The sequence below is a fragment of the Dromiciops gliroides genome, chromosome 3 (assembly GCF_019393635.1).
Source record: "Dromiciops gliroides isolate mDroGli1 chromosome 3, mDroGli1.pri, whole genome shotgun sequence".
Taxonomy (NCBI): Eukaryota; Metazoa; Chordata; class Mammalia; order Microbiotheria; family Microbiotheriidae; genus Dromiciops; species Dromiciops gliroides.
Genome location: NC_057863.1, coordinates 361,458,455 through 361,482,407, shown reverse-complemented (window position 1 = coordinate 361,482,407; position 23,953 = coordinate 361,458,455). Strand labels below are relative to the sequence as shown.

Genomic DNA, 23,953 nt, shown 5'->3' with positions numbered 1-23,953 from the left:
ATTTTCATTTTCCTACATTCTCTGACACTGTTGCTCACTCCCTGCTCCTCAAAACTCTCTTCTCTCTAGATTTTTAGGACACCTCTCTGCTGGTTCTCCAGCCAATCTGCCTATCTTCTCTGTGTCCTCTGGTGGATTGTGATCCAGATCACATCTTCTAGGCATAGAAGGCTTCTGTCCTGGGCCCTTCCTCTTTTCCCTATATACTACTTCACTTGGTGAACCCACCAGCATGCAGGGATTTAATTAATTTAACATCAGATGGGCTTTGGATTTAATGCTAGAACAGTTTCATTGTTCTTTTTTGCATTTTAAATTTTCTGCTTTCTAAGAAGGGAAATGACTTGTTAATCACCTCTTAACAAAGAGTGGATGAACTAAAAATACAAGTAAGACATATAGTTTTGGAGGCAGCCAATGTAGGAATTTATTTTACTCAAGTATTAGGTCTAAAAATTATTTAGTTAGTTGCCTGCCTTCCTTCCTTCCTTCATGAGGGTGAAGAGGGCAGGTTAGAGAAAAAAGAAAGAAAAGTGAATAAATAAAGGATCACTTTTTTTTTAAATGCAGAAAAAGCCAGAAATAAGTATAAACAAGGTCAGCTTTGAAAGCAACAGGCTGACCTTATGATATACTAAATAAAGAGAAGCCATTTCACGTACAATCCTCTTCTTCTGTCCTACTGCTTAGGGAGCAAGGTGGCACAGTGAATAGAGTGCTGGGCCTGCAGTCAAGAAAACATGCAGTCACAAAGGTGACTTCAGACACTTATTGGCTATATGATGCTGAGCAAGTCATTTAACTTGTTTGCCTCAGTTTCTCCCATTGTAAAGTGAGGATAAAAACATCAAGTAACAGTATCTACTAATCAGGGTTGTTGTGAGGATCAAATGAGATGATATTCGTAAAGCGCATAGCACAGTGCCTGGCACACAGTAGGTACTAAGGAAATGATTACTCCCTTCCTTTCCTTTGTATATAGAAACGCTCATTTTATTTGGAAGGTCAGAATAAAAATTAAAATTGTTAAAATATAAAAAAGTTATAGGCATTAATGATTTCTCTGCTGGTATAACCTTCCTAAAGTCATAAAAACAAGAATAAAAACTCAACATGAGCTGATGATGGGGGAAAAAGTAATTTTTATCAATGAATTTTTGGGGGGGGAAAGGGGGGCCTGGGCAATGAGGGTTAAGTGACTTGCCCAGGGTCACACAGCTAGGAAGTGTCAAGTGTCTGATGCAGGATTTGAATTCAGGTCCTCCTGAATCCAGGGCCAGTGTTTTATCCACTGTGCCACCTAGCTGCCCCCATTTATCAATTAAATTTACTTTCTATTCAAGGCTTTACCAAAACTTTTGTCAGAAATGACCCAGTGGAGCCTATGCAATATGAGAATATTCAACAGGCTGTAAATACCCGCCCTCCAAAAAAGTTAGAGATTTATATATATAAATTTGTGAACCTTTAGTCTTCTTGTCTCTATTGAGGAACTGATAAAATGTGCTAAATATAGTGATATATTAAAAAGAATTGTTCCAGAATTACAGAAATTATTAAATGGAAATTAAACACAGCCACATGACTTTGTATCATGCCACACATCACACAAAGCTGGGAAATGTATCTAAGACATAGCAATCTGCTCTTGCATATCAAGCATTAGTCCTCAATCAAGGCCACAATTTATTTTAATAATTACGTATTTCTTAACCATTTAACATGTATAAAGCTGGGAGGGCTAACTAACAAATTTTAATGACAGTTTGGATCCAGAAATATCTAGACAGGACAATGGGACACATTTTTTAGGATGAAATTTAATATGAAAAATATAGAGGTTACTAGATAACAATTTGTATGAAATATATTCTCTGTGAGTTTTAGTGAATCAAAAGTTCAGTGTTCATAAATTAGGTCATTGTTGTTTGTCCTTCATTCTCAAAGAGGGCAATGACTTGATGTCATGACTTCCAATGAATTGGATTTAAGTGAGGGAGGACTATGCAAGGTCACCAATTTCACTCTCTCTTCCAGAGTCATCTGGGTCCAGTGGCAAGGTATGTGTTTATGTCAGGACGACTGGAGATGGCCCTGGATGTTTAAGGCAATTAGGGTTAAGTAACTTGCCCAGGGTAACAAAGGTAGTAAGTGTTTGAGGTGAGATTTGAATTCAGTTCCTCCCAAGGTCAAGGCCAGCACTCTATCCACTACGCCACATAGGTGCCCCCTAAACTGGGTCATAAGTTAGCCAAAAAACTAATGCCAAGCTTTAAGAAAGTTACAAAGTTCAGAATGAATAAGCTACTTTTATTTTGTTCTAGCTTAAACACTACCACTGAGTCTTCCTTTATCTTCTAAAAGATATTTCTCTCTCACATGATATACTAAATAACTTTACACTACTCATGTGAGTGCCTTGTATTATAATTATTTGTGTATGTATAATTTCTCTTGCTGGGAACCCCAACACCACTGAAAAGAATGTCAGAAGTTCAAGGTTATCAATATAACTTTGTAAAATACATTATAATTTCAACACATATACTAACCTGTGAAATACACTCTCCATGTTTTAGGTTGCTGTTTTTCGATTTACGACTGCTCATTTCCACAATTCAGATCTTTAAAAAGAAAAAAATATATATATGTATTATGGTGCCACAAATATGGTGTTTAAAATGCAGAGAAAGCCAAAAAGAAGTATAAACATTGTCCCTATTTTGTTTTATTATTAAGTCCCAGGGCTAACTATATTAGGCTAAGACTCAGAATGTAAGTTCTTGATGGCTGGGAGTATTTTCATTTTTGTCTGGGATTTCATATATAGTATAGTGCCTGAATAATTACCAATAAGTGCCAAGTCATAATGGATTGCTGACTGATTACTTAGCTCCCTAGAGAAAAAAGACAAAGATATTCACTATAAAAATTATAAGGAAATGGAGAAATACTTAAAATAAAGGAAAGGTTTAGAGCAGTATATTTATCTATTTAAAGTTTTTAGTTCCAAATTCTATCCCTCTCTCATTCCCTCCCCACTCCTTGAGGTGTCAAGCAATCAGATATAGGTTATACAAGCTGAATTTAGTTGGGTTTGTGTGTGTGTATAATTCTATCTATCTATCTATCTATCTATCTATCTATCTATCTATCTATCTATCTATCTATCTATTTTTGGTGGGGCAATGAGGGTTAAGTGACTTGCCCACGGGCACATAGCTAATAAGTGTCAAGTGTCTGAGGTCGAATTTGAACTCAGGTCCTCCTCAATCCAAGGCCAGTATTTTATTCACTGCACCACCTAGCTGCCTGGTTTAGAGCAGTATAAAGAAAAAAAAACAATCTATGCAAAAGGTGGCAGAATGAACAATTTTAAAGGAAAATTGTGATTAAGATTTGATCAATTATGCCTCAAGTCCCTACTGACAGTTTCTAAGCAGAACAGACTATCTAGCATAGAAGCTGCCAATTTTTACAGAATTATAGAACAATCAAATTATAGATAAATCACTGAAAAGTATGGGAGGTTCTTTTTGAACCTCAAATGATTATCAAAAGAAAAAGAAGTAAATATTTTAACTTCTATTAAATTTTAAATGCAATGGCTAAATTTAATAACTCAAATTCTGGTATCCATAGACAAGTTAATTCAACTTGTAGAAAATATAATCTTTCACATATGAAAATAATCTTTTTTCAGAAACTCTCAAATAGGTATCTTCCTATTAAACACTGCTTATTATATTACATGAAATGAGTGACTTATCTTTTACATTATAATAGATTACTTTAAAAATAACATTATATTTATATTTCCTTGAACTAAGATACCAAGATTGAACAATTTTATAAATGGACTTGAAAATACCTTTAAACTTGAAACTAATACAATTTAAAAATACTTTTTCAAGAAAGAAAATATGACCTTTCCTTTATATAATAATCAACAGGTAGCCAAACTATAAACATTCCTGAAGTAAACTTCTTGCCACAGAAACTTAAGAGTTCACTTAGCCAATCCTCTTATTTTAATTAGGAAATAGAAAACAAAAGTATTAAGGAAAGTGCTTGGATTTTAATTTATGTCCCTAGACTCCAGATCTACTACACAAAACATTTTCTTATAGTGCCCCCCAACACACATATTTCGAATGCCGTATACGTAGTTTTGCTCAACATATAGAGACCTGGAGCAGGTACATGAATTTCTTTGTGATTTAACTTAGTATAAAATAAGCATTTATATCCTAAAACTTTCTAGTATTAAAAATATGTGCAATTATTAAAATTATATTGAAAAACATCACTCTTTCTCTCCTTCTGAGTGAAATACCAGTTTTCTTCCCCAAATCCAGATTCTGGTGTGTGTGGGGAAAATTAATGTGTTGATTTGTGTATAAAAATAAGACTAAGCCATAACTCAAAAAAAATTGTCAATAACAGTCTGAGGGTTGACAGGAATCAGCAAAGGCAGACAACTTCTTGCTCTGATCCCCACAAGGGTATCTAGCATATAAAGTCAGAAATGGCAAAGGAAACATGTATCACAAGTAAAGAGATTTGCTGCTGCTATGTTGAAGCTTAAATGATGGTTATACAATTTCAAATTTTACAGTCTAAGTTATATAGGATTAAGTGCTATGGGCAAGGTTAGGTGGGGCTGACTAAACAAGGTAATGTGGCAAAAGTTAAGTCAAAAGATTACAGGATCCTTGTTCTAGGGTGAAAGGTACCCCCCTCCCCCCCGGGGCAATGAGAGTTAAGTGACTTGCCCAGGGTCACACAGCTAGTAAGTGTCAAGCGTCTGAAGCCACATTTGAACTCAGGTCCTCCTGAATCCAAGGGCCAGTGCTTTATCCACTGTGCCACCTAGCTGCCCAAAGAAAGACACTTCTGAGGCTAGTGTTAAGGGCTAAAATTCTAGCTAGTCTGTCTAAAATATCTAATGAGTGGTCGCCAATAAATTATAAGCTTTAGCAAGAGTTAGGCTTTTAAGCATTTATTAAGGAAAACAAGAATTTGGTAAAGAGAGAGAGAAAGGCCTAGATTTCTATCTATTAAAGGGAGAGCACATTTCTAGCTCCCTTCTCCACCAGAGTCCAGAGGAAAAGAGCGCGAGACTCAGCGCCAGTCTCTTCCTTCCTCCTCCCACTAGCCCGCGTCAGGAAGTGACGCCAAAGAAAAGACTCCTGGTCTTGCCCTCAAAGACCTTCGCTTCATGGGTGAAACTCTTCTACAGTAAGTCTCCAGCAGGTGGCGTCATTCCAATCGTTACACTAGGTAGTCCAAATGCTTCGTTTTACAACTGGGGAAGGCAAGGTACAAAAAATTGTATGATCTGCCCAAGGTAGCATAGGTAGCAAGTATCACAAATGGGATCTCAACACAGGTCTTCTGACTTTAGAGCCAAGTGCTGCTTTTATTGTCAAGTCAAGAAGAATTTTTGAAAATTCTATTTTTTACAATCATTTAAACAATTTTGAGTTTCATATTCTTTTTTTCCATCCCTTCTCCCACCCACTGAGAAGATTAACAATATGATACCCATTATACATGTGAGGTCATGCAAAATATGTTGCTGTATTCGGCAAGCAGCAAACAGAAGAAAAATAATGAAGGTGGACAAAATAAGCTTCAATCTGAACTTGAGTTTATCAATTCTCTCTCTGGAGGGTGATAGGTATTTCCATCTCAAGTCCTTTGGAATTGCCATGGATCATTGTACTGATCAGAGTAGCCAAGCCTTCCATAATTGATTATTGTCACAATATGGCAGTTGTGTAGAATGTTCTCCAAGGTCAGCTCACTTCACTTTGTTCATGTAAATCTTCATAAGCTTTTCTGAAACCACTCCTCTGTCATATTTTAAAGAAAGATGATATTGAATCAAAAGGATGTATTTTTTGTAAGTCTTTTTACTTTTTTTCTGATTTCTTTGAGATGTAGACTCAGTAGTGGTATATAGGCCTTTGGGCATAGTTACAAATTGTTCTCTAGAATGGCTGGTCTAGTTCACAACTCCACCAATGGTGAATATTAGTGTACCTATTTTTATACAATGCTCTCCTGCATTTGTCAGTTCTCTTATCTGTCATGTTGGCCAATTTGACAGGTGTGAAATGGAACCTCAGAGTTGATTTAAGTGGCATTTCTCTAATTATTCATGATTTTGAGCATTTTTCATATGACTGTTAAAAACTTTCATTTCTTTGGGAAAACTGAATGTTTCTATCCTTTGACAATTTACCAACTTTGTTACTGATAAGGTAAAATATGCTTTTAGTTTTCCTAATACTGAACCAACCCTGTGTTTCTGGAAAAATTCCACCTGGTCATGGAATATGATTCTTGTATAATGTTGCTGTAGTCCCCTTACTAGTATTTTATTTAAACATTTTTTTTTCATTTTCTTTAGGAAAATTTGTCCAAAGTTATCTTCCCCTATTTTTGATGCTCCTTGCTACTTATCAAAATCACATTTATGTCACAGAAGATATTTGGTAGGTCTCCCTTTTATCAATTTTTTAAAAAAAGATTATATAGGATTGGTGTTTTTTAAAAAAACGTAAATCCATTTGGTGCTAGGGATTTTTTCCTAGGGAGCTGATTCATGACTTGTTCGATTTCTTTTTCTAAGATATGGTTATTTAAGTATTCCATTTCCTCTTCTATTAATTTAGCCAATTTATATTTTTGTAAATATCCATGCACTTCACTTAGATTGTCAATTTTACTGCATATAACAGGGTGAAACAGCTCATAATAATTGCCTTAATTGCATACTCATTGGCAGTACATTCACCTTTTCCATTTTTTGTACTGATAATTTGGTTTTCTTCTTTTCATTTATAAATTAAATTAACCAATGCTTGATTTTACTGTTTTGTTTTGTCATAAAATGAGCATCTAGTTTTCTTTACTAGTTAATATCTTTTTCACTTTTGATTTTCAGGATTTCTGTTTTGGTGGGAATTTTTAATTTGTTCTTTTTAAAAATTTTAGTTGTTTTTAGTTTATTTTAATTGCATGCCCAAATCATTTATCTCCTCTTTATTTTATTGTGGTGTTTAGAAATATGCATCATCCCCTAAATTCTGTTAATAACTGCATTCCTCAAATTCTGGTATATCATTGCATTGTTGTCATTATCTTTATGGAATTATTACTGATACATTCATTCTTTAGAATTAGATTATTAAGCTTCTAAATAATTTTTAATCTATGGTTCCAAAGCCCTATATTGAACATAATTTTTACTATACTATGGTTCAAAAGGATGTATTTACTATTTCTGCTTTTCTACATTTTTCCTAATTTTTATGTCCTAATACAAGGTCAGTTTTTGTGAAGGAACTAGTATACCTGAGGGAAAAAATATATACTCCTTTCTATTTGCATTCACTTTTTTCCAGAGGTCTATCACATCTAACTTTTCTAAAATTCTATGCGCATCTTTAACTTCTTTCTCGTTTATTTTACGGTTATATTTATTTGGAGATGGAGTAAATTGAGGTATTCCAATAGTACAATTTTACTGTCCATTTCTTCGTATAATTCATTTAATCTTTCCTTTAAGAATCTGGATACTATGCCACTTGGTACATATATATATTTAGTATGTGTATTATTTCATTGTCTATGGTAACTTTTTTGTTTTGGTTTGGTTTTTCGCAGGAAGATGTGGGTTAAGTGACTTGCCCAAGGTCACACAGCTAGTAAGTGTCAAGTGTTTGAGGCCTGACTTGAACTCAGATCCTCCTGAATCCAGGGCCAGTGCTTTATCCACTGTGCCACCAAGCTGCCCCCCTCCCAATACCTTTTAATTATTATTTTTTAAATTAAAAAAAAAATAAAAACATTTTATTATTTTCCAGTTATGTGTAAGGATAGTTTTCAACATTTGTTTTCATAGGATTTTTAGTTACCCCATTACCTTTTAATAAAATGTAGTTTCCCTGTATATCTCTTTTAATTAGATCCATTTTTGCTTTTGCTTTGTCTGAGATCATGATTATTACCCTTTTTTACTTCACCTGAACCATAAAAGATTCTTTATTTTAAGTGTGTAGCTTTCTGTTTCAAAGTGTGTTTCCTGTAAACAGCATATTGTTAGATTCTACTCTCTAATCCATTCTACTTTTCACCTTCCATTTTATGAGTAAATCCATCCAATTCATATTCACAGTTACAGTGTTATGGCCTCTATCCTATTTTTTTTTGTTGTTTGCCCTTCTCTTTGTACATTGTCCCTCTTCAAAATTGTTTTGCTTCTGACCACCACTTGCTTCAATTAATCTGCCCTTCCTTCCTCACCTTTTCTCTTAGCCTATTCCCCTAAACCCAACTGTGTGTGTGTGTGTGTGCGTGTGTGCGTGTGTGTGTGTGCTTTCCTTACTGAACCAGTGAGGTTCCAGCATTCCTTGCACCTCCATTTTGCCATCCACTAGAAAAATTCTGCCTTGCACACCTCTCTTATGTAAGAAAATTTTCTTCCTCTCCTTTCTCCCAGTGTACCTGTCTTTCTAACCCTTTCATTCTTTTTTTAAAAATTATACGAACCTCATTACCTCATACTCATTCCCTATCTATACAGACTCCTTTTAAACAGTTTAAGCCAATCAAGCACCTCCTGATTTCTGACTTATGTTTACTTTTTATGCTTCTCATTGATCTTGTGTTTGAATGTCAGATTTTCTATTTAGTTATGGTTTTTTGATTGGGAATGCTTGAAAGTCCTCTATTTGATTAAATATCCATTCCCACCCCTAAAAGACTGTACTCCTTTTTTTTTCCTGGATTATTCTTGGTTCTAATTCCAGTTCTTTTACTTTCCAGACTATCATAATTCAAATTCTCCAATCCTTTATTATGGAAACTGCTAAATCTTTTGTGATCCTGTGGCTCCTCTAATTTAATGTTTCTTATTAGACGTTTTCAGTATTTTCTCCTTAACCCAGGAGCCCTGGAATTTGGCTATGGTTTTTCAAGTAGTCTGTTAATTCTTATTTTATCTTTTTTTCTGAGTTAGGGTTTTGTTTTTGCTTTTTTTCCTGATGACATATTTTACATTTTCTTCTTTTTTCTTCTTTGGACTTTTATTGTTTCATGATTTCTCAAGGAGTCATTAGCTTCCACATGACCAGATCTAAGTTTTAAGGAATTATTTTTTTCAATGACAGTTTGTGCTTCTTTTACACATGCCCAATACTGTTTTTCAAGGAATTAAGTTCTTCAGTATTTTTGTGCCTATTTTAGCAAGTTGTTAATTCTCTTACTTTTCTCTAATTCTTTCCCTGTTTTTTTCCCTCTACCATTCTTAACTGTGTAAAATACACACACACACACACACACACACACACAATTTTACTCTTTTATAAAACCTCTTTAGTTCTTCAAGGAATTCTGGTTTGGCTTGTGTCCAATCTGCATTTTTCTTCTGAAGTTTTGATTTTATATGTTTCCATAGCATTGTCTTCTGAATTTTTGTCTTAAGCTTTCTTCTAGACACAGATTTTTATGGTCAGGTTCTTTTTCTGTCGTTTGATCATTTTTCAAGCCCAGTTCTCCATTTTGCATGTTATGTAGTAGTTGAGCTCTGCTCACCTCTGGTTCCAAGGAGGGGGTTCACTATCACTTTTTCACCTTGCTTTTTTCTGAGGGAATCTAAATTTTCAGTGCTTCCAAGGTGATGTGATATGGGAAGAGGTATGATCATTGCTCTCCTAGTCTCCATTCTGATTCTTACATATGAAGGGCCCATGTTTCCTTGCAATACCAGGTTTTATTGCTCTCTCTGTGCTGGAAATGAGACCAGGAACCAGAACTCCTGCTCACTCTACCATGGAAATGCAATGCAGAACTGGGTAATGGGTAATGAATGGACTTGCCCAATGATGCCTAGTCCTGTACTCTGTGCCTGCATAGTAGTCAAACGTAATCTTTTTTTGATCAGGTTCCCTATCTCCCCATAGTCTCTGGATGACAAGAGATTTCAGACCTCCTCCTGCTGTTCGCTACTGCTACCTCCAAGGGCCAAAGTTTTACACAGTCCTGTGCTGTCGGCCACTTGCCACCCTCATCACATAGATCTTACCTTTCCAACCTTCTAAGTTGTCCTGGAATGGAAAGGTACCTCAACCTGACCTTTTGTTGTATATGCCACTCCAGAATTTGATTTGACATGTAATGTTAAAGTTGTTTGGAGAGGAACACTGGGAGAGTTTAGCTAGAATGCCTTCTACTCTGTCATCTTTGCTCAACCTCTCCTCAAGAAAAAATTATTAAGCACTTACTATTTGCTAGGCACTATGCTAAACTGTAGGAATACATATACAATAAGAAAGACAGTCCTCTTCGGGAGGGTGCTTACATTTTAATCGAGGAAGTCAATACTTTAAAAGAAGCAAGAAAGCTAAGGGGGAGGAGGAAGTAATGAAGATACCTTGTTCATGGTAGAGAAAAACAGGGGAGATGTCAAGAGTACAACCTAAAGAGGAAGACATTTCTGGGCTGGGCCTCCTCTTCAAAGTGAAGGTTCTGGCAGAAACCAGCTAATCAGGAGAGGCTGCAAGGAAATTGTAATGTGTGAAGTACAGAAGTGGCATGAACTTCTGGAGTAAAGAACTGTAGGTTAACACAGTATGGCTGGTAGGATTCCAAGATATAATGCTAGTACTCAACAGAAATGGGGTCTTTTATGGAGAAGAAAGGTCAGTTATTTCATGAGCAAAAAGGGAATCTGAGAAAAGGGCAAGAAATAACAGTAATGTCCACAAAACAGGTGAACATATTAACAGGACAAAGGTATCCCAAAGTACTAGAATGAATAGGCAACAAAAGATAAAAACAAAGGTCAGTAAAACTGAGCCAGCAACCAGATTAAAGAATTGAGATTTAAGGTCCAAGAATTTATGAATTTGTCAAGCTCGGAAAATTTGGATTTCTCTGTACTTTTAAGTCAGAATGTATTGGGGAAGGAGGGGAGAAGCCAAGGGTTATCCTACTCTTCTTGTTCTTCCATGTAAGCTAGGTATAAACAATTCCTGCATGCAACCCACTACTTTCTGAACAGGAGCCAAAAAGGCTGCATAATGCAGAAATACGTTTAATGTGGTTGTACATATATAACCTATATCAGATTGCTTTCTGTCTTGGGGAGATAGGAGGGAAGGAGAAAAATTTGGAACTAAAAATCTTATGAAAACGAATGTTGAAAACTAACTTTATATGTAACTGGAAAATAATAAAATACTTTTGTAATAAAAAAAAGATAAATTGCAAACTATAAACATGAAAGAATGCTCCAAATCACCAATAAAAGAAATGTAAAACAAAATAAACCTGAAATTTCACCTAACATCTTCTAAATTGACAAAGATGATAAAGATGGGAAGTCATTCATGGAGAAGGTCATGGAAAGCAAAGCATAAGCATGCATTACTGCTGGAGTTGTGAATCAGGAGAGCCATTTTGTAAAGCAATTTGCAATTATGTAAATAAAGTGACTCTATGACCACTATTATTACCCCAAGAAGGACACTGGAAAGAAGAAACGTTCTCATATGAACTAAAATACTTATAGCAAACATTCTCTTTGATAGAAGTAGAAACAAAAACATGCCCACTAAGGAATGGCTAAACAACTTTTGACACATAAATGTAATAGAATATTACCATGTGTTTTTTTTTTTTAAAGAACCATTTTTACTTACACTTTTGAGTTCCAAATTTTATCCCTCCTTGCTCCCTGAGGTGACAAGCAAACAGACTATGGGTTATACGTGTGCAATTATGCAAAACATTACCATATTAGTAATTTTGTACATGAAAACTTGAATAAAAGAAACAAAATGAAATAAAGTGAAAAATAGCACGCTTCATACCCTTTGATCTAGCAATGCCACTGCTAGACATATCCCAAAGACATCCCCCAAAAGAGAAAAAGACCTATCTGTACAAAAATATTTATAGCAGCTCTTTTTGTGGTGGCTAAGAACTGGAAATCAAAGGAATGCCCACCAATTGAGGAACTGCTAAACAAGCTGTGGTATGTGATGGTGATGAAATATTATTGTTGTAAAGAATTAATTGTTAATTGAGGTTTTTATGCCTTGGAGTGCAAAAAACTGTGGGGACCAATTTTTAATTGGGGAGTGTTAGCTAAGCGGCTCGCTGCAATATTGGGACAAGGAAGGAGACCAGCAGCCTCCCTCAAAACAGAACAGGATTTATTTTAACAAGAACAAACTTAAAAAAAACCCAACACAAACAGGATCAGTAGGATCAAGGGAAAGGAAATAAAATGGGGAAAGGGAAATTATACAACCTGAGAAAATATCACCGCCCAGGAATCAGCTGAGAATACCCAGCAGAACGCCTGTAGCCTTGCAGCTTCTACACTAGAGTGCCCAATTCTCCTCCCCCAATCCCAGAAAACCCCATAACACCCCAGCCAATGGGATGGCCGCTCTGACAGTCACATGACTGCCCTCACTAGGCTTCCAATCATAATTTTGCCAGGCCCATGTAGGTGTTGGTAGTGGTGATGATGTGAGGTGCCAGCACCATGGCAATGGCTTTCAACCAGTGGGTGGAGCACCATGCAGTTTGTGGAGCCCCAGGCCAGTGTGGGCTGAGGCATAAAAACCTCAATTAACAATCAATTCTTTACATTGTGCTATAAGAAATGAGAAGCAGGATGATTTCAGAAAGTCCTGGAAAAACATGTATGAAATGATATATAGTGAGGTGAGCAGAACCAAGAGAACATTGTGCAGAGACAGCAATACTGTTTGAATGAAGATCTGTGAATAACTTGACTATTCTCAACAATACAATGGTCCAAGACAATCCCAAAGGACTATTGATGAAACATACAATTCACCTCCAAAGAAAGAACTGATATTGATGGAACAGACTGAAGCATGCTATTTTCTACTTTCTTTCATTTTCTTCTTTTAATCAAGTTTTCTTGTACAAAATGACAAATATGTTAATGTTTTACATAATTATACATGTATAACCCATATCTGATTGTTTCCAGCCTGGAGGAGGGGACGGAGGGAAAGAAGGATAAAAACTGGAACACAAAACTATAAATAAAAATAATTACCCCCCCCCTCAAAAAAAAAAAAAAAAAGACTGGAAGGATACTAGAGGAAATTTTGGTAATATAGAACTAAGGCTGACACAGAAATAGACCCAAAGTAAATACTCAATACTTAGTGAATTGAATTAGGGTCAAACCATGTTCCAAAGACAAATGTGTATTTTTGGATACCTATTTCATACTTCCATACTATTAGCATCAATAAGTCTAGACAGATGAAACATTTTATTAATTGCTTATTATAGTCCAGGCCATGTGCTAAGCACTAAGAGCTTACTTTACAATAGGAGAAGACAAAATATAAAGAGGAATTGGAAAGATGCAATGCTGCAGGCAAGAAGGATGATTCTAGGGAGAGTACTAATATGAATGAGGTGAAGCATGCCTAGGGTTCTTCTGAAAATGGTGGTCGGGAAAGGGCATCACCAATGAGGAGAGGAAGGTATGAGACTTTCTATATCACAGAATGTCACAAAAAAATCATTAGAGCTAGCAATTATCCAGTCCAACAATTTTATTTTACAGATAAGGAAACTCAACAAAGAAGTAGTTATGTACCCAAGCTCACACAGCTATTACATGTAGCAACTTGGAACTGAACTTAGGTCTTTTAAGTGCTCTTTCCACTACACCATTTCACTGATAATACCAAATCATTTATCTGTTAACTAGACAATCTTAATTTATTAGATTCTAGGGTGATAATGTAAAATCCTCTAGTCAAGTTTTAAACTAAGCAATTCTGGAAAAATACTTTAATGACAGACCAAACACCTCAGGTTTGACATATAGATATGTATTTTCTAACTGTGTCCATGAAAATTGTTAGAAAAAAATAAAAGGGGTGGTTAGTACCATAGAAACTGTTAAGTGGGTTTTTATACAAACAATGTTATAGTAGGGTTTGGTTATAATCTATAAAACTACCTTAGCCTGGGAGTCTTGGGTATGACATGACTAAATATTTTCTTACTCTGAAGAAGACATCTTCAACTCAACTTGACTTTAAAAAGCACTCTGAGTTCTTTTGCCATTATCTGATTTCATTTTAGAATCAGCTGTCAGTGTGCAGTCACACCACCAACTTCTTAGATATAAGGTTAAAAAAAATTACAAAATTTGAAGAAAGACTAAACATGAAAAGTTATGGCATGAATTTGAGCTAACTCCAAGCTGGTTTCACTTTTGTCTTTGAATCTACAATGCCTATGCCTAGCATATGCTTGGAACACAGTAGAAACTAACAAATACTTATTGAATAAATGAATGACCTACTTAAAAACAAGCTACTGATGCTAAAAAATGGGAAATAGATAAAAGAATAGATGCAAAGTAGCAAGCTATCACAATTATGACAAAGGATGTTTAATGGATTATAAATCAACTACCACAACTTAAGAGACTAAAAGAGCCTACAAACTGTCTTAGCAAATACTTGATAGCTTTGCCAAGAAGTCAGATATGGCATCTAAATGAGCAGCATGTGCTTACAACATAAATTCATTTTTAAGATCTTACATAGGATAGGGGGCGCAGTGGATAAAGCACCGGCCCTGGATTCAGGAGTACCCGAGTTCAAATCCGGCCTCAGACACTTGGCACTTACTAGCTGTGTGACCCTTGGCAAATCACTTAACCCTCATTGCTCCACTAAAAAAAAAAAAAAGAAAAAAGGAAAGAGAAAAAGATCTTACATAGGACTTAATGGAAGAGATCCAAGCAATAAACACCAAAATGCTCAAAATGCTTTTGGGAGTATGGAAAAATGCTAAAAATCACTAATAATTAGAAAAATGCAAATTAAAGCAACTCTGAGTTCCACTAAAAAAAGAAAAAGGTTGACTGCTGAGAGACTACAAGAAAACAAGCACATCGATTGGTGGAATGACAAATTGATGAAGCTCTTCTGGAAAGAATTTTGAAACTATTCTCCCAAAGTCACTAAACTACATATATACTTTGACTCAATGATATCCTATAAGGCCTTTACTCCAAAGAAAAAAAGAAGAAAATGCCCTAGTAGATATATAAAAATACTTGTAGCAGCTCTTATTATTAGTGGCAAAGAACTGGAAAATAAGGGGGTGCCCATCATTTGGGGAACAACTAACAAATTATGGTATATAAATATGATAGAATATTACTGATGAAAGACTTTCAGAGAAACCTGGGATTACTTTATGAACTGAAGGAAGAAAGTGAGAATAAGAAAAAAATACTTGATAATTTTTTCGAACAAAAAAAGATGTTATGCAGGGGGACTTCTAAGCAATGTAAAGATGTGTGTGTGTGTGTGTTTCTAAAATAAAAAATACATGGGCGTATATTAAAGAGTACTCTTAGTGGGACTATCCATCAGTATTGGGTCTTTGAGTACATAAAACTAAAGTACAACGAATTTTATGACCCTGGTGAACAGAGGACTAGGAAAATCCTTGAAATCAACTTGTCCTGTTCTATCAAATATTATTCACAGTAGCGCAAAGTAAATATGGGAATATGAGGAACAAAGTCAGCAGGATCAACACTAATGCAGCAAGAAGATGGAAGGGTACAGAAAACCCATATATTGATGTCAGGAAGAAGAGGATTCCAAGTAGCTATATTTAGATGAGAGAGATATACCTCTCTCTTGTAAACCGTATACCTAGTCTTACCTCACACTAGACCCTATATTCAAGAGTAGTTGTATAATCGAGTAATATAATTCAACAGTGTAGACATTAGGAAATTACAACAGTTCATATCACTTTTATTATTAGGCCCCACTGAGGACACAACACTGACTATTCATCTGTTTTTCCCAAACAACATTAAGATGGCAATATTAGGTAAGGAAAGATTATAATATAGCATTCCTGAAGGTAATCCCAGAGAAATTAAGTAACCTAAACCAACATTATGCTCTGTGGCAATAATATCCCCAGAAAAATTTCATATACAACTTAAGAGTGTTAAAGAAATTCAGAAAATCTACAATTGCTTCTGTTCATGTTCCCATATAAGAAGGGGATAAGGAAAACAACTGACTTTGGCTGAAAATACCCACAGATCTCTGAAATATATTTCTTTCTTTGGGCAGAGCAAAAATAATATTTTTCATTTCTATAGCATTTTTCCAAAGTATTCTTACAATTTAGATTGAACAGAAGCTATTAAAATGCCAAAAGATATCTAAAAATAACTAGAAACTAAAACACTTTTCTTGGAAAAATTAAACGAATATTTAACTTTGAAAAGTGAGAGCTAAAAGGAGAATTAAGTGAACAAGGATGAAGGGACATTAAGTTATTCCACGAGAGAATGGGGCTGTTCCAACAAAAATAAACTAGGTTAAATACCAACACAGCAATTATTAAAGACTGGTGTAGATTTTATTAAAAACAAAACAACAAAAAAACTAAAAGAATTTCATTCGGAAGAACCAAAAAATGGGACACACAAAGAATCACATGACTAGTAAGGATACTGAAGGAGCAGATATATTTTGTTCCAATTCAAGGATAACAATAGTCTATGTCTACAGACTTGTAGATATTTCCAAAGTTTTAAGTACTATCTTATATAAAGAATAAAGCATGAGATAAAAACTGAGTCTTATGAAGCTATAACTTAAATAATTTCATTTAAATTTCTTTTTTTTTTTTAAAGTGAAGCAATTGGGGTTAAGTGACTTGCCCAGGGTCACACAGCTAGTAAGTGTTAGGTGTCTGAGGCCGGATTTGAACTCAGGTACTCCTGACTCCAGGGCTGGTGCTCTATCCACTGCGCCACCTAGCTGCCCCTAAATTTCTACATGTAAGTGAATTATATTCCTACCTTCATGCTCCACCCCATTAATTCCATAGGTTATGGTAGAAAAATATGTTTTGTCTAGTCAAAGGAAGAGGAAGTCCAATGAATGTTCACTTTTAAAGAGCTGACTTCTATCATTAAAAGTGAAGAATAAAAGCACCACTTTTTAAAGTAAATTTTCAAGTAAAAGAAAAACAAGGGGCAGCTAGGTGACACAGTGGATAAACACTGGCCCTGGACTGAGGAGGACCTGAGTTCAAATCTAGCCTCAGACATGACACCTACTAGCTGTGTGACCCTGGGCAAATCACTTAACCCCAACTGCCTCACCAAAAAACAAAAACCAAAACCAAAACCGAATTACCAAGCTTAAACCATTAGTGAAACTATCTTTTCTGCATCTGCTGAAAAGGAATAAAAACTGTGAGCCTCCTAAAAAAAAGGACTATAATGCTTTTACTATTTGTATCCCCCGTGTTTAATATCTGCCTTATATTCATTGTTTTTTAAAATCTTGTTACAAGAAAGAATCAAATTCATTTCTCACTGGATATGGAGTCAGAAAGCTCTGAGTCTGAGTCATGATTTTGCCACTTCTTGGTTGTGTGATCCCAACCCTTATTTTATTTACCTTACCAAACTTCAGTTTGTTTATCTGCAAAATAACTGTACTTCCTTCTGGAAGAGTTTGAAAATTATATAAACATCTACAAACTGCAAAGGATAAGGTATAGCAAAAACTGGAATTGATTTAAGTAACTTGTTTGCAGTAATTCTTCAGACTAATAACAAGCCTCTTATTAAAAGTAACATGTACATGTTGAATTTATGTCAACATTGTAGTCACTTCAGAAATAAAATTCACACCTATGTATAATGTATATACCCATATACTTATATACTTAGACCTATGCACAAAACTTGTAGGTATCATCCTCATTTCAATCTTTTCAAGATTTTAATCTCCTTGAGAGCATAGAACATTTACTAAGTGTTAAAGAGTTAATAATATCACTGTATGCAGGGACATTTACCTTAAAGTGCTATATCATCATCATCATTTGTAATTCCTCTTATGTACCCCCTTCTTTTCACTAACATTGCTACCATCCTTGTATATGCCCATATCATCTCATAACTGGACTATTTCAATAGTCTGCTTTTTGGGTTTTTTTTTTTTTGCTTTTCTTTGTTATTCCCAGTGCTTAGCACAGTTGAGTACATAGAGGGCATTTAATAAATGATCAATGACTTGACTTGCAGTCCCTTCTGTCTGGTCCTCTATGCATAAGAAAAAGAGCAGAGGGGGCATCTAGGTGGCACAGTGGATAAAGCACCGGCCCTGGATTCAGGAGGACCTGAGTTCAAATTCAGCCTCAGACACTTGACACTTACTAGCTGTGTGACCCTGGGCAAGTCACTTAACCCCCACTGCCCCACAAAAAAAAAAAGAAAGAAAGAAAAGAAAAGAAAGAATAGGAAAGGAAAAGAAAAGAAAAGAAAAGAAAAGAAAAGAAAAGAGAAAAGAAAAGAAAGAAGAAAGCATCAGGTGAAGGCAGTCTGAAGAAACCAATGTGAACACACAGGGAGCTCCCTGAAGAATTTAGATTTTTAAATATATACACAACAGAAAGTCAAAACAGAGCAGACAACAGATAATAAAGGTAATACATACAGATAATAAATGGTCATACAAAAATAGTAGCAGGAATGCTAAAGTTCACTGTGAACTGAAGTTGGCAAGGAAAATTATGAAAAAAGCTATGAAATATGAAAAGTACCTTAAAAAAGGTACACTGGGGGAAAAAGAAAGATAAAAAATGGGAAAGGACCATTGCTTGGTGCAGGGTTCTTACAATTAGAGGTATGCAACAGTAGAATAGACGGAGACTTAAGGTACTAAATTCCTAATCAGCTAATGCTGATCATCTGGTATTGTATTTTATTGTATAAAAGCAGGGATTCTTTTGGGGTTTGACTATGTATGGCTACTGAGATCAAACCCTGCTGCCTCTTTACTCCTCTGATTTATAGATTCAAGCCCTTGCTTTGCTGAAGAAACAACCAACTCCTGAAATGCCCTCTTTTATACTCTTCAATTAAATTTTATTCACTTCAAGGCTTTTCTCAAGCTTTACCTCTCCCCTAACATATTGATTTCCATTAATTCAAACTCCTTTCTACTTAATGTTTAACCTTAACAATTAGAACTTTATCTATACCACACTGGGCCTCAAGTTACCTCATCTTTAAAATATCAAGATTGGATTAGATGATCCTAAATTCCTTTTCAAAATGAAAATTCCATGATTCCCATTTATTGCAACCCCTAGTTAGTATTTTGCTAAATCATAATATTTACAATTCTTAACTAGACTGCAATCTTTTCTGTTATAATCTACATACAGCATTAGCCACAAAGAATTAAATGTCTGTTTAATGGATACAATGCTAGTTTCTTGAAGACAAGGACTCTCTGAATTTAGTCTTTATATTCCAAGTGCAGAATACACTGCCAGGCATATACTGCAGCAAATGATTAATAAAGTATCAATGACTAAAGAAAAAAATCTGACAAAGAGTAGAACAATCCCCATTCTTCAAAACAAACAAAAATCCCCAACAAGGTATGCATGTTCATTTAGAAAGAAAAGGATTTCCTCAGGTAAGAATTACCTAAATTAGAACTATGCAGCTGAAATGCTGTCTTTAGGAGTCTTTAGTGGCAGAAACCTTGTTTTTTGTTTTAGTTTTTTTAAATCATAAAATCATAAAAGTATTTTATTTTCTAATTACATGTAAAGATAGTTTTCAACATTTGTTTCCACAAGATTTCCAGCTCCAAATTTTTCTCTCTCCCTCCCCAAGGCAGCAAGCAATCTGAACCTATATTTCCGTATCAGTTATGTTGTGAAAGACTCAGAACAAAAGGGGAAAACCTCAAAAAAGAAAAACAAAAAAAGTAGAAACTATGGTTCATTCTGCATCCAGACTCCACAGTTCTTTCTTCTGGATGTGGACAGCACCCTCCATCATGAGTCCCTTGGAATTATCCTGGACTATTGTATTGCTGGAAAGAGCCAAGTCCATCACAGTCGATCCTCACAATGTTGTTGATACTATGTACAATGTTGTTGTACACAGTATCAACAACATTGTGTGAGGATCTGGGAGAACTTTGGCAAATCATTTTAACTTCTGTGAGTTTTAGTTTCCCCATTTGTAAATGGGGATAATAATACTACCTACCTCACAGGGTTGTTGTGAGGGTCTAAGGAAATATATATAAAGTGCTTTAGATGAAAAAGGCACTATATACATATGAGCCATTATTTATTGTCTTTTCGAATTGTGACACCAATCAGGATGTATAAAAATCTCAGTACCATAGAGGGATACCTCATGGTTCTTGTGGGGCAGAATGATTGGACAGATCACACAATGAGAAAGAAAGGCTACCATGTAGGCCTACACCATAGGCCCTCTACAGTAGGCAGATAGAATGGTACAAATAAAAGGCATGGCGATCAAGAGCATGCAGATGCTCAATATCTCTCTTGTTAGCATAATTATCTTTTTAGGCATCATTGATAAACTTTTTTGGTATATTTTAATTGCTATTCTAGTTATTCTGTTGTATCTTGCTTAAGGATTATTGTCCTTTAAAAATGTTATAATTCTTTAATTAGAATGCATCAATTCAGCAGAAAACCAGTTGATTTTTCTTAATATGCTATAAACTGGTGTTCTTACTGGGAAAATTTATGTGAAGATATTAAACAATACCCAGATGTAGTCCATAAATCCAATCATACATAGATACATACATATATATGCATATGTATATATATCATAATCCCCTAAGAGTGTAACGATTGGAATAACGCCACCTGCTGGATACTTACTGTAGAAGAGTTCTGCCCATGAAGGGAAGGTCTTTGAGGGCAAGACCAGGAGTCAGGAAGTGATGCGGGCTAGTGGGAGGAGGAAGGAAGAGACTGGCGCTCAGGCTCGCTCTCTTTCCTCTGGACTCTGGCGGAGAAGGGAGCTAGAAATGTGCTCTCCCTTTAATAGATAGGAATCTAGGCCTTTTTCTCTCTCTTTACCAAATTCTTATTCTCCTTAATAAATGCTTAAAAGTCTAACTCTTGCTAAAGCTTATAATTTATTGGCGACCACTCATTAGATATTTTAGACAGTTTAGCTAGAATTTTAGCCCTTAACAGATGGCTGACCACGAAGAGGAAAGCTAAACCTCAGTCTTCTGATCTTCTGGTTGGGTAAGAAATTTCCCCTCCCTCTCCCTGGTGTACTGGCTGTGTTTTCCTTTAAATTTTTTCAAATGGACCTTTTAAACTCCCTAATTACCCTATTTTTTATTTTAGTCTGTTTAACCAGACAAATGGGAGATAAGATCATGTTAATGCTTTGTTTTTGTGGATTTTCTATTTTTCTTTTTCTTTTGTTAAAAGAGCCAGCAACTTACTCACACAAGGAAATATCTCTCCCTCTCCCAACCATGCTTTTTCAGAGAAACCTGAAGAGATTCCCGCAGCTTTTCCCAGTTCTAACACTAATTGTTGCTTTAATTTTGCATGCCTGGAGGCAATGACCCACCCTCTAGAAGCTTTTAATCCCCTAGCACCTGGAGGCAAAGTGGGGGAAGAGGAATCCAGGCCTGAGTTCAAAATCAAGTCTGATTCAAATTGCTCTGGTCCCTCCCCTCCTCTCCAGACCCCACCCTCTACTCCTCCTATGGCCAAGCCCATAGCTTCCCCTGCCTGGGAAGTCCAGAGATCTGATGCGCATGCTCAACTTTTTCTAACTGCATTTGCAGCTTCAGGCTCAGCCCTTCCCCAGCCTGGCTGTGCTTCTGAGACAATCTTAGAAAACTCTTTAAATTCCAGATATGCTCGTTTTGTTCATAATTTTGCTAACCTGCTTTTGTCTTTAATTAGTAATCTTATAAAGCATTTGTATGGTGAAAAGCCCGACAGACAATATAGAGGGGTTAAAGAAGAAAAACTTAAGCTGAATAAGAATGACAATCATCACCATAGTTCAAGACTCCGCTTCTTTTGCCATGGAAGGGTATATATTGTACAGAAATGTAGAAGTAAGCAGCAAGGTATTGATATGAGTATTGGGGATTTTAGATACCGGAATCAAAAGTGTTCTGAATTCATTCAGAGTATTAATGTCAGTTCAGAGGTTACATAGGATTTCTATGCTATTACATATACATTTTGAAATTAATGGTATGGGTTTATTTTCGTAGAGATTTTCCTGCTTTTGAGATTGTGTTTTATACTTAGTTTTTAAAACAAGGAGAATATTTGTAAAAGCTTTTTATAGTCATGCGATCAAGTTTATATTTTGTAATACTCTTATTAATATTAAGTTCATATTCATTTAGATTTCCTTAGTTTGAATTTCATTGTCTTTTATTGTTCCATGTGTATTTTCTTCTATTCATTTGTCTATCTAATTTTGAAACATTGCAAGATGGTTTTGATTTTATTATACAATGTTAATTCTAGGAGTATTGTGCTCCCATATTCTGAGTTATTTGTTTTTGTTATTTTTTTTTCTCAACTGATTATTTGATCAAACTCTTTAAAGCATTTCCCTGGCAAATTGGTTGCCATGGCAAGTGTAAAGAAGTATTATTTTTGATAAGCATATTCCAAAAAAAAAAAAGAGAGAGGAACATTTGTAAAAGTTTTCTTTTTTCAAAAAAAAAAAAGTTCTTTGAGTTTCTGTTGTGCTTTAACTTGTATTTAAGTATGTTCTGATTTTTCACAAAAGTAATTGTATACTAAGTAAAAAAAAGGGTATTATTTGAAATTGTTGCATAATTATATATTATATTTTGAGTCAAGATGTATTCACATTTTTTGCAATCATTTATTATCCTCAATTTTAAATCCATATGAGACTTGGATTATGGGAACTTATCATTTAAGACATTAATTGCCTTTATTCTGAGTTATCAGATGCCAGTTGGCCAAGATGCCATCCAATCACAAGAGGAATACATGCAAGAGCAGACACTGAACTGTCACATGAGGGGAGACATGCATGAAGTCAAGGTATGGCCGAGGGAACGGCTTTTGACAAATGTTGAGGTTGGATTCTCTTGGTTTAATATTTTATTTTATTTTTCCCCACAATATTGTACAGATGGCTGGAAGTATTGATCCCACCCATCTCACTTCTACACCTGGCTTCTATGCTCCCTCCTATATGCCTGATGCCATGGACCATCTCAATCCCATGCATCTGATTAAGTCTGACTCAGTTTCTTCCAATATGTTCGGTGGCATGGACATATATTCCATCCACCTATTTTAAGCCTGGCATACTGTATGGGCAGTACATATTGCTCAAGTGTGGGAATGTTCATATCCCATCATTTCTCTGTTCTTTTATGGTAACCCCCATAATTATCTCAGGTGTCATGATAAATAACAGTGTTGAATTTGGCCTTGACATCTGTTACTAATTATATTAGATTTAAAAATTTCTCATAATGGCATGAGGATAATTAGGCAGATGATGCAAAAAGTGATAAAACAAAGATAAAAATTATTTTTATTAATTAATATTGCAGCAATTGTCTTCTCAATTACTCTCCATAAGGGGGGACTATAGTAATATTATAATTTTAAAGAATGTTTCAATTTTTGTTTTATTATATGCTTCATGTGTAACAACTAAGATTCTGAATTCCCTTAGACATGTTTTTGAGAACTTTCATTGTTTGATTTGATTATTGACAAAGCTATTTTAAAGTTGTGTTAAGCTCAATTTTGTAGGAAGTTTTCCTGGCTGATTACCAGCATCCACACATCAACCCCTGAAGAGACTTCCATTCTACGACTACACCTAGAGGACATCTGAGAAAAGACTTTCAGAGACTTTAAATGAACAGTTTTGATTTGTTGTTTTTGTTGTTTGTTTTCTCTTTCTGTTATAATATACACCATCTGTAACATGTATTCTCTGCAGAGGCCCTCCCTTTGTAAGACCAATGTCAAAGCGTCG

The 23,953-nt window shown here is 35.2% G+C and overlaps 1 protein-coding gene across 5 annotated transcripts in view; it reads right to left on the bottom strand.

Moving 5' to 3' along the window:
* Positions 1-23,953, bottom strand: part of ORC4 (origin recognition complex subunit 4) — an 83,830-nt gene that overhangs the window by 46,623 nt on the left and 13,254 nt on the right. For all 5 annotated transcript variants that reach the window (XM_043994841.1, XM_043994844.1, XM_043994843.1 and 2 more), the window contains exon 2: positions 2,553-2,624. In XM_043994841.1, the coding sequence (XP_043850776.1) occupies positions 2,553-2,609 (57 nt within the window). In that variant the 5' untranslated portion in view covers positions 2,610-2,624. The remainder of the gene's footprint in view (positions 1-2,552; positions 2,625-23,953) is intronic.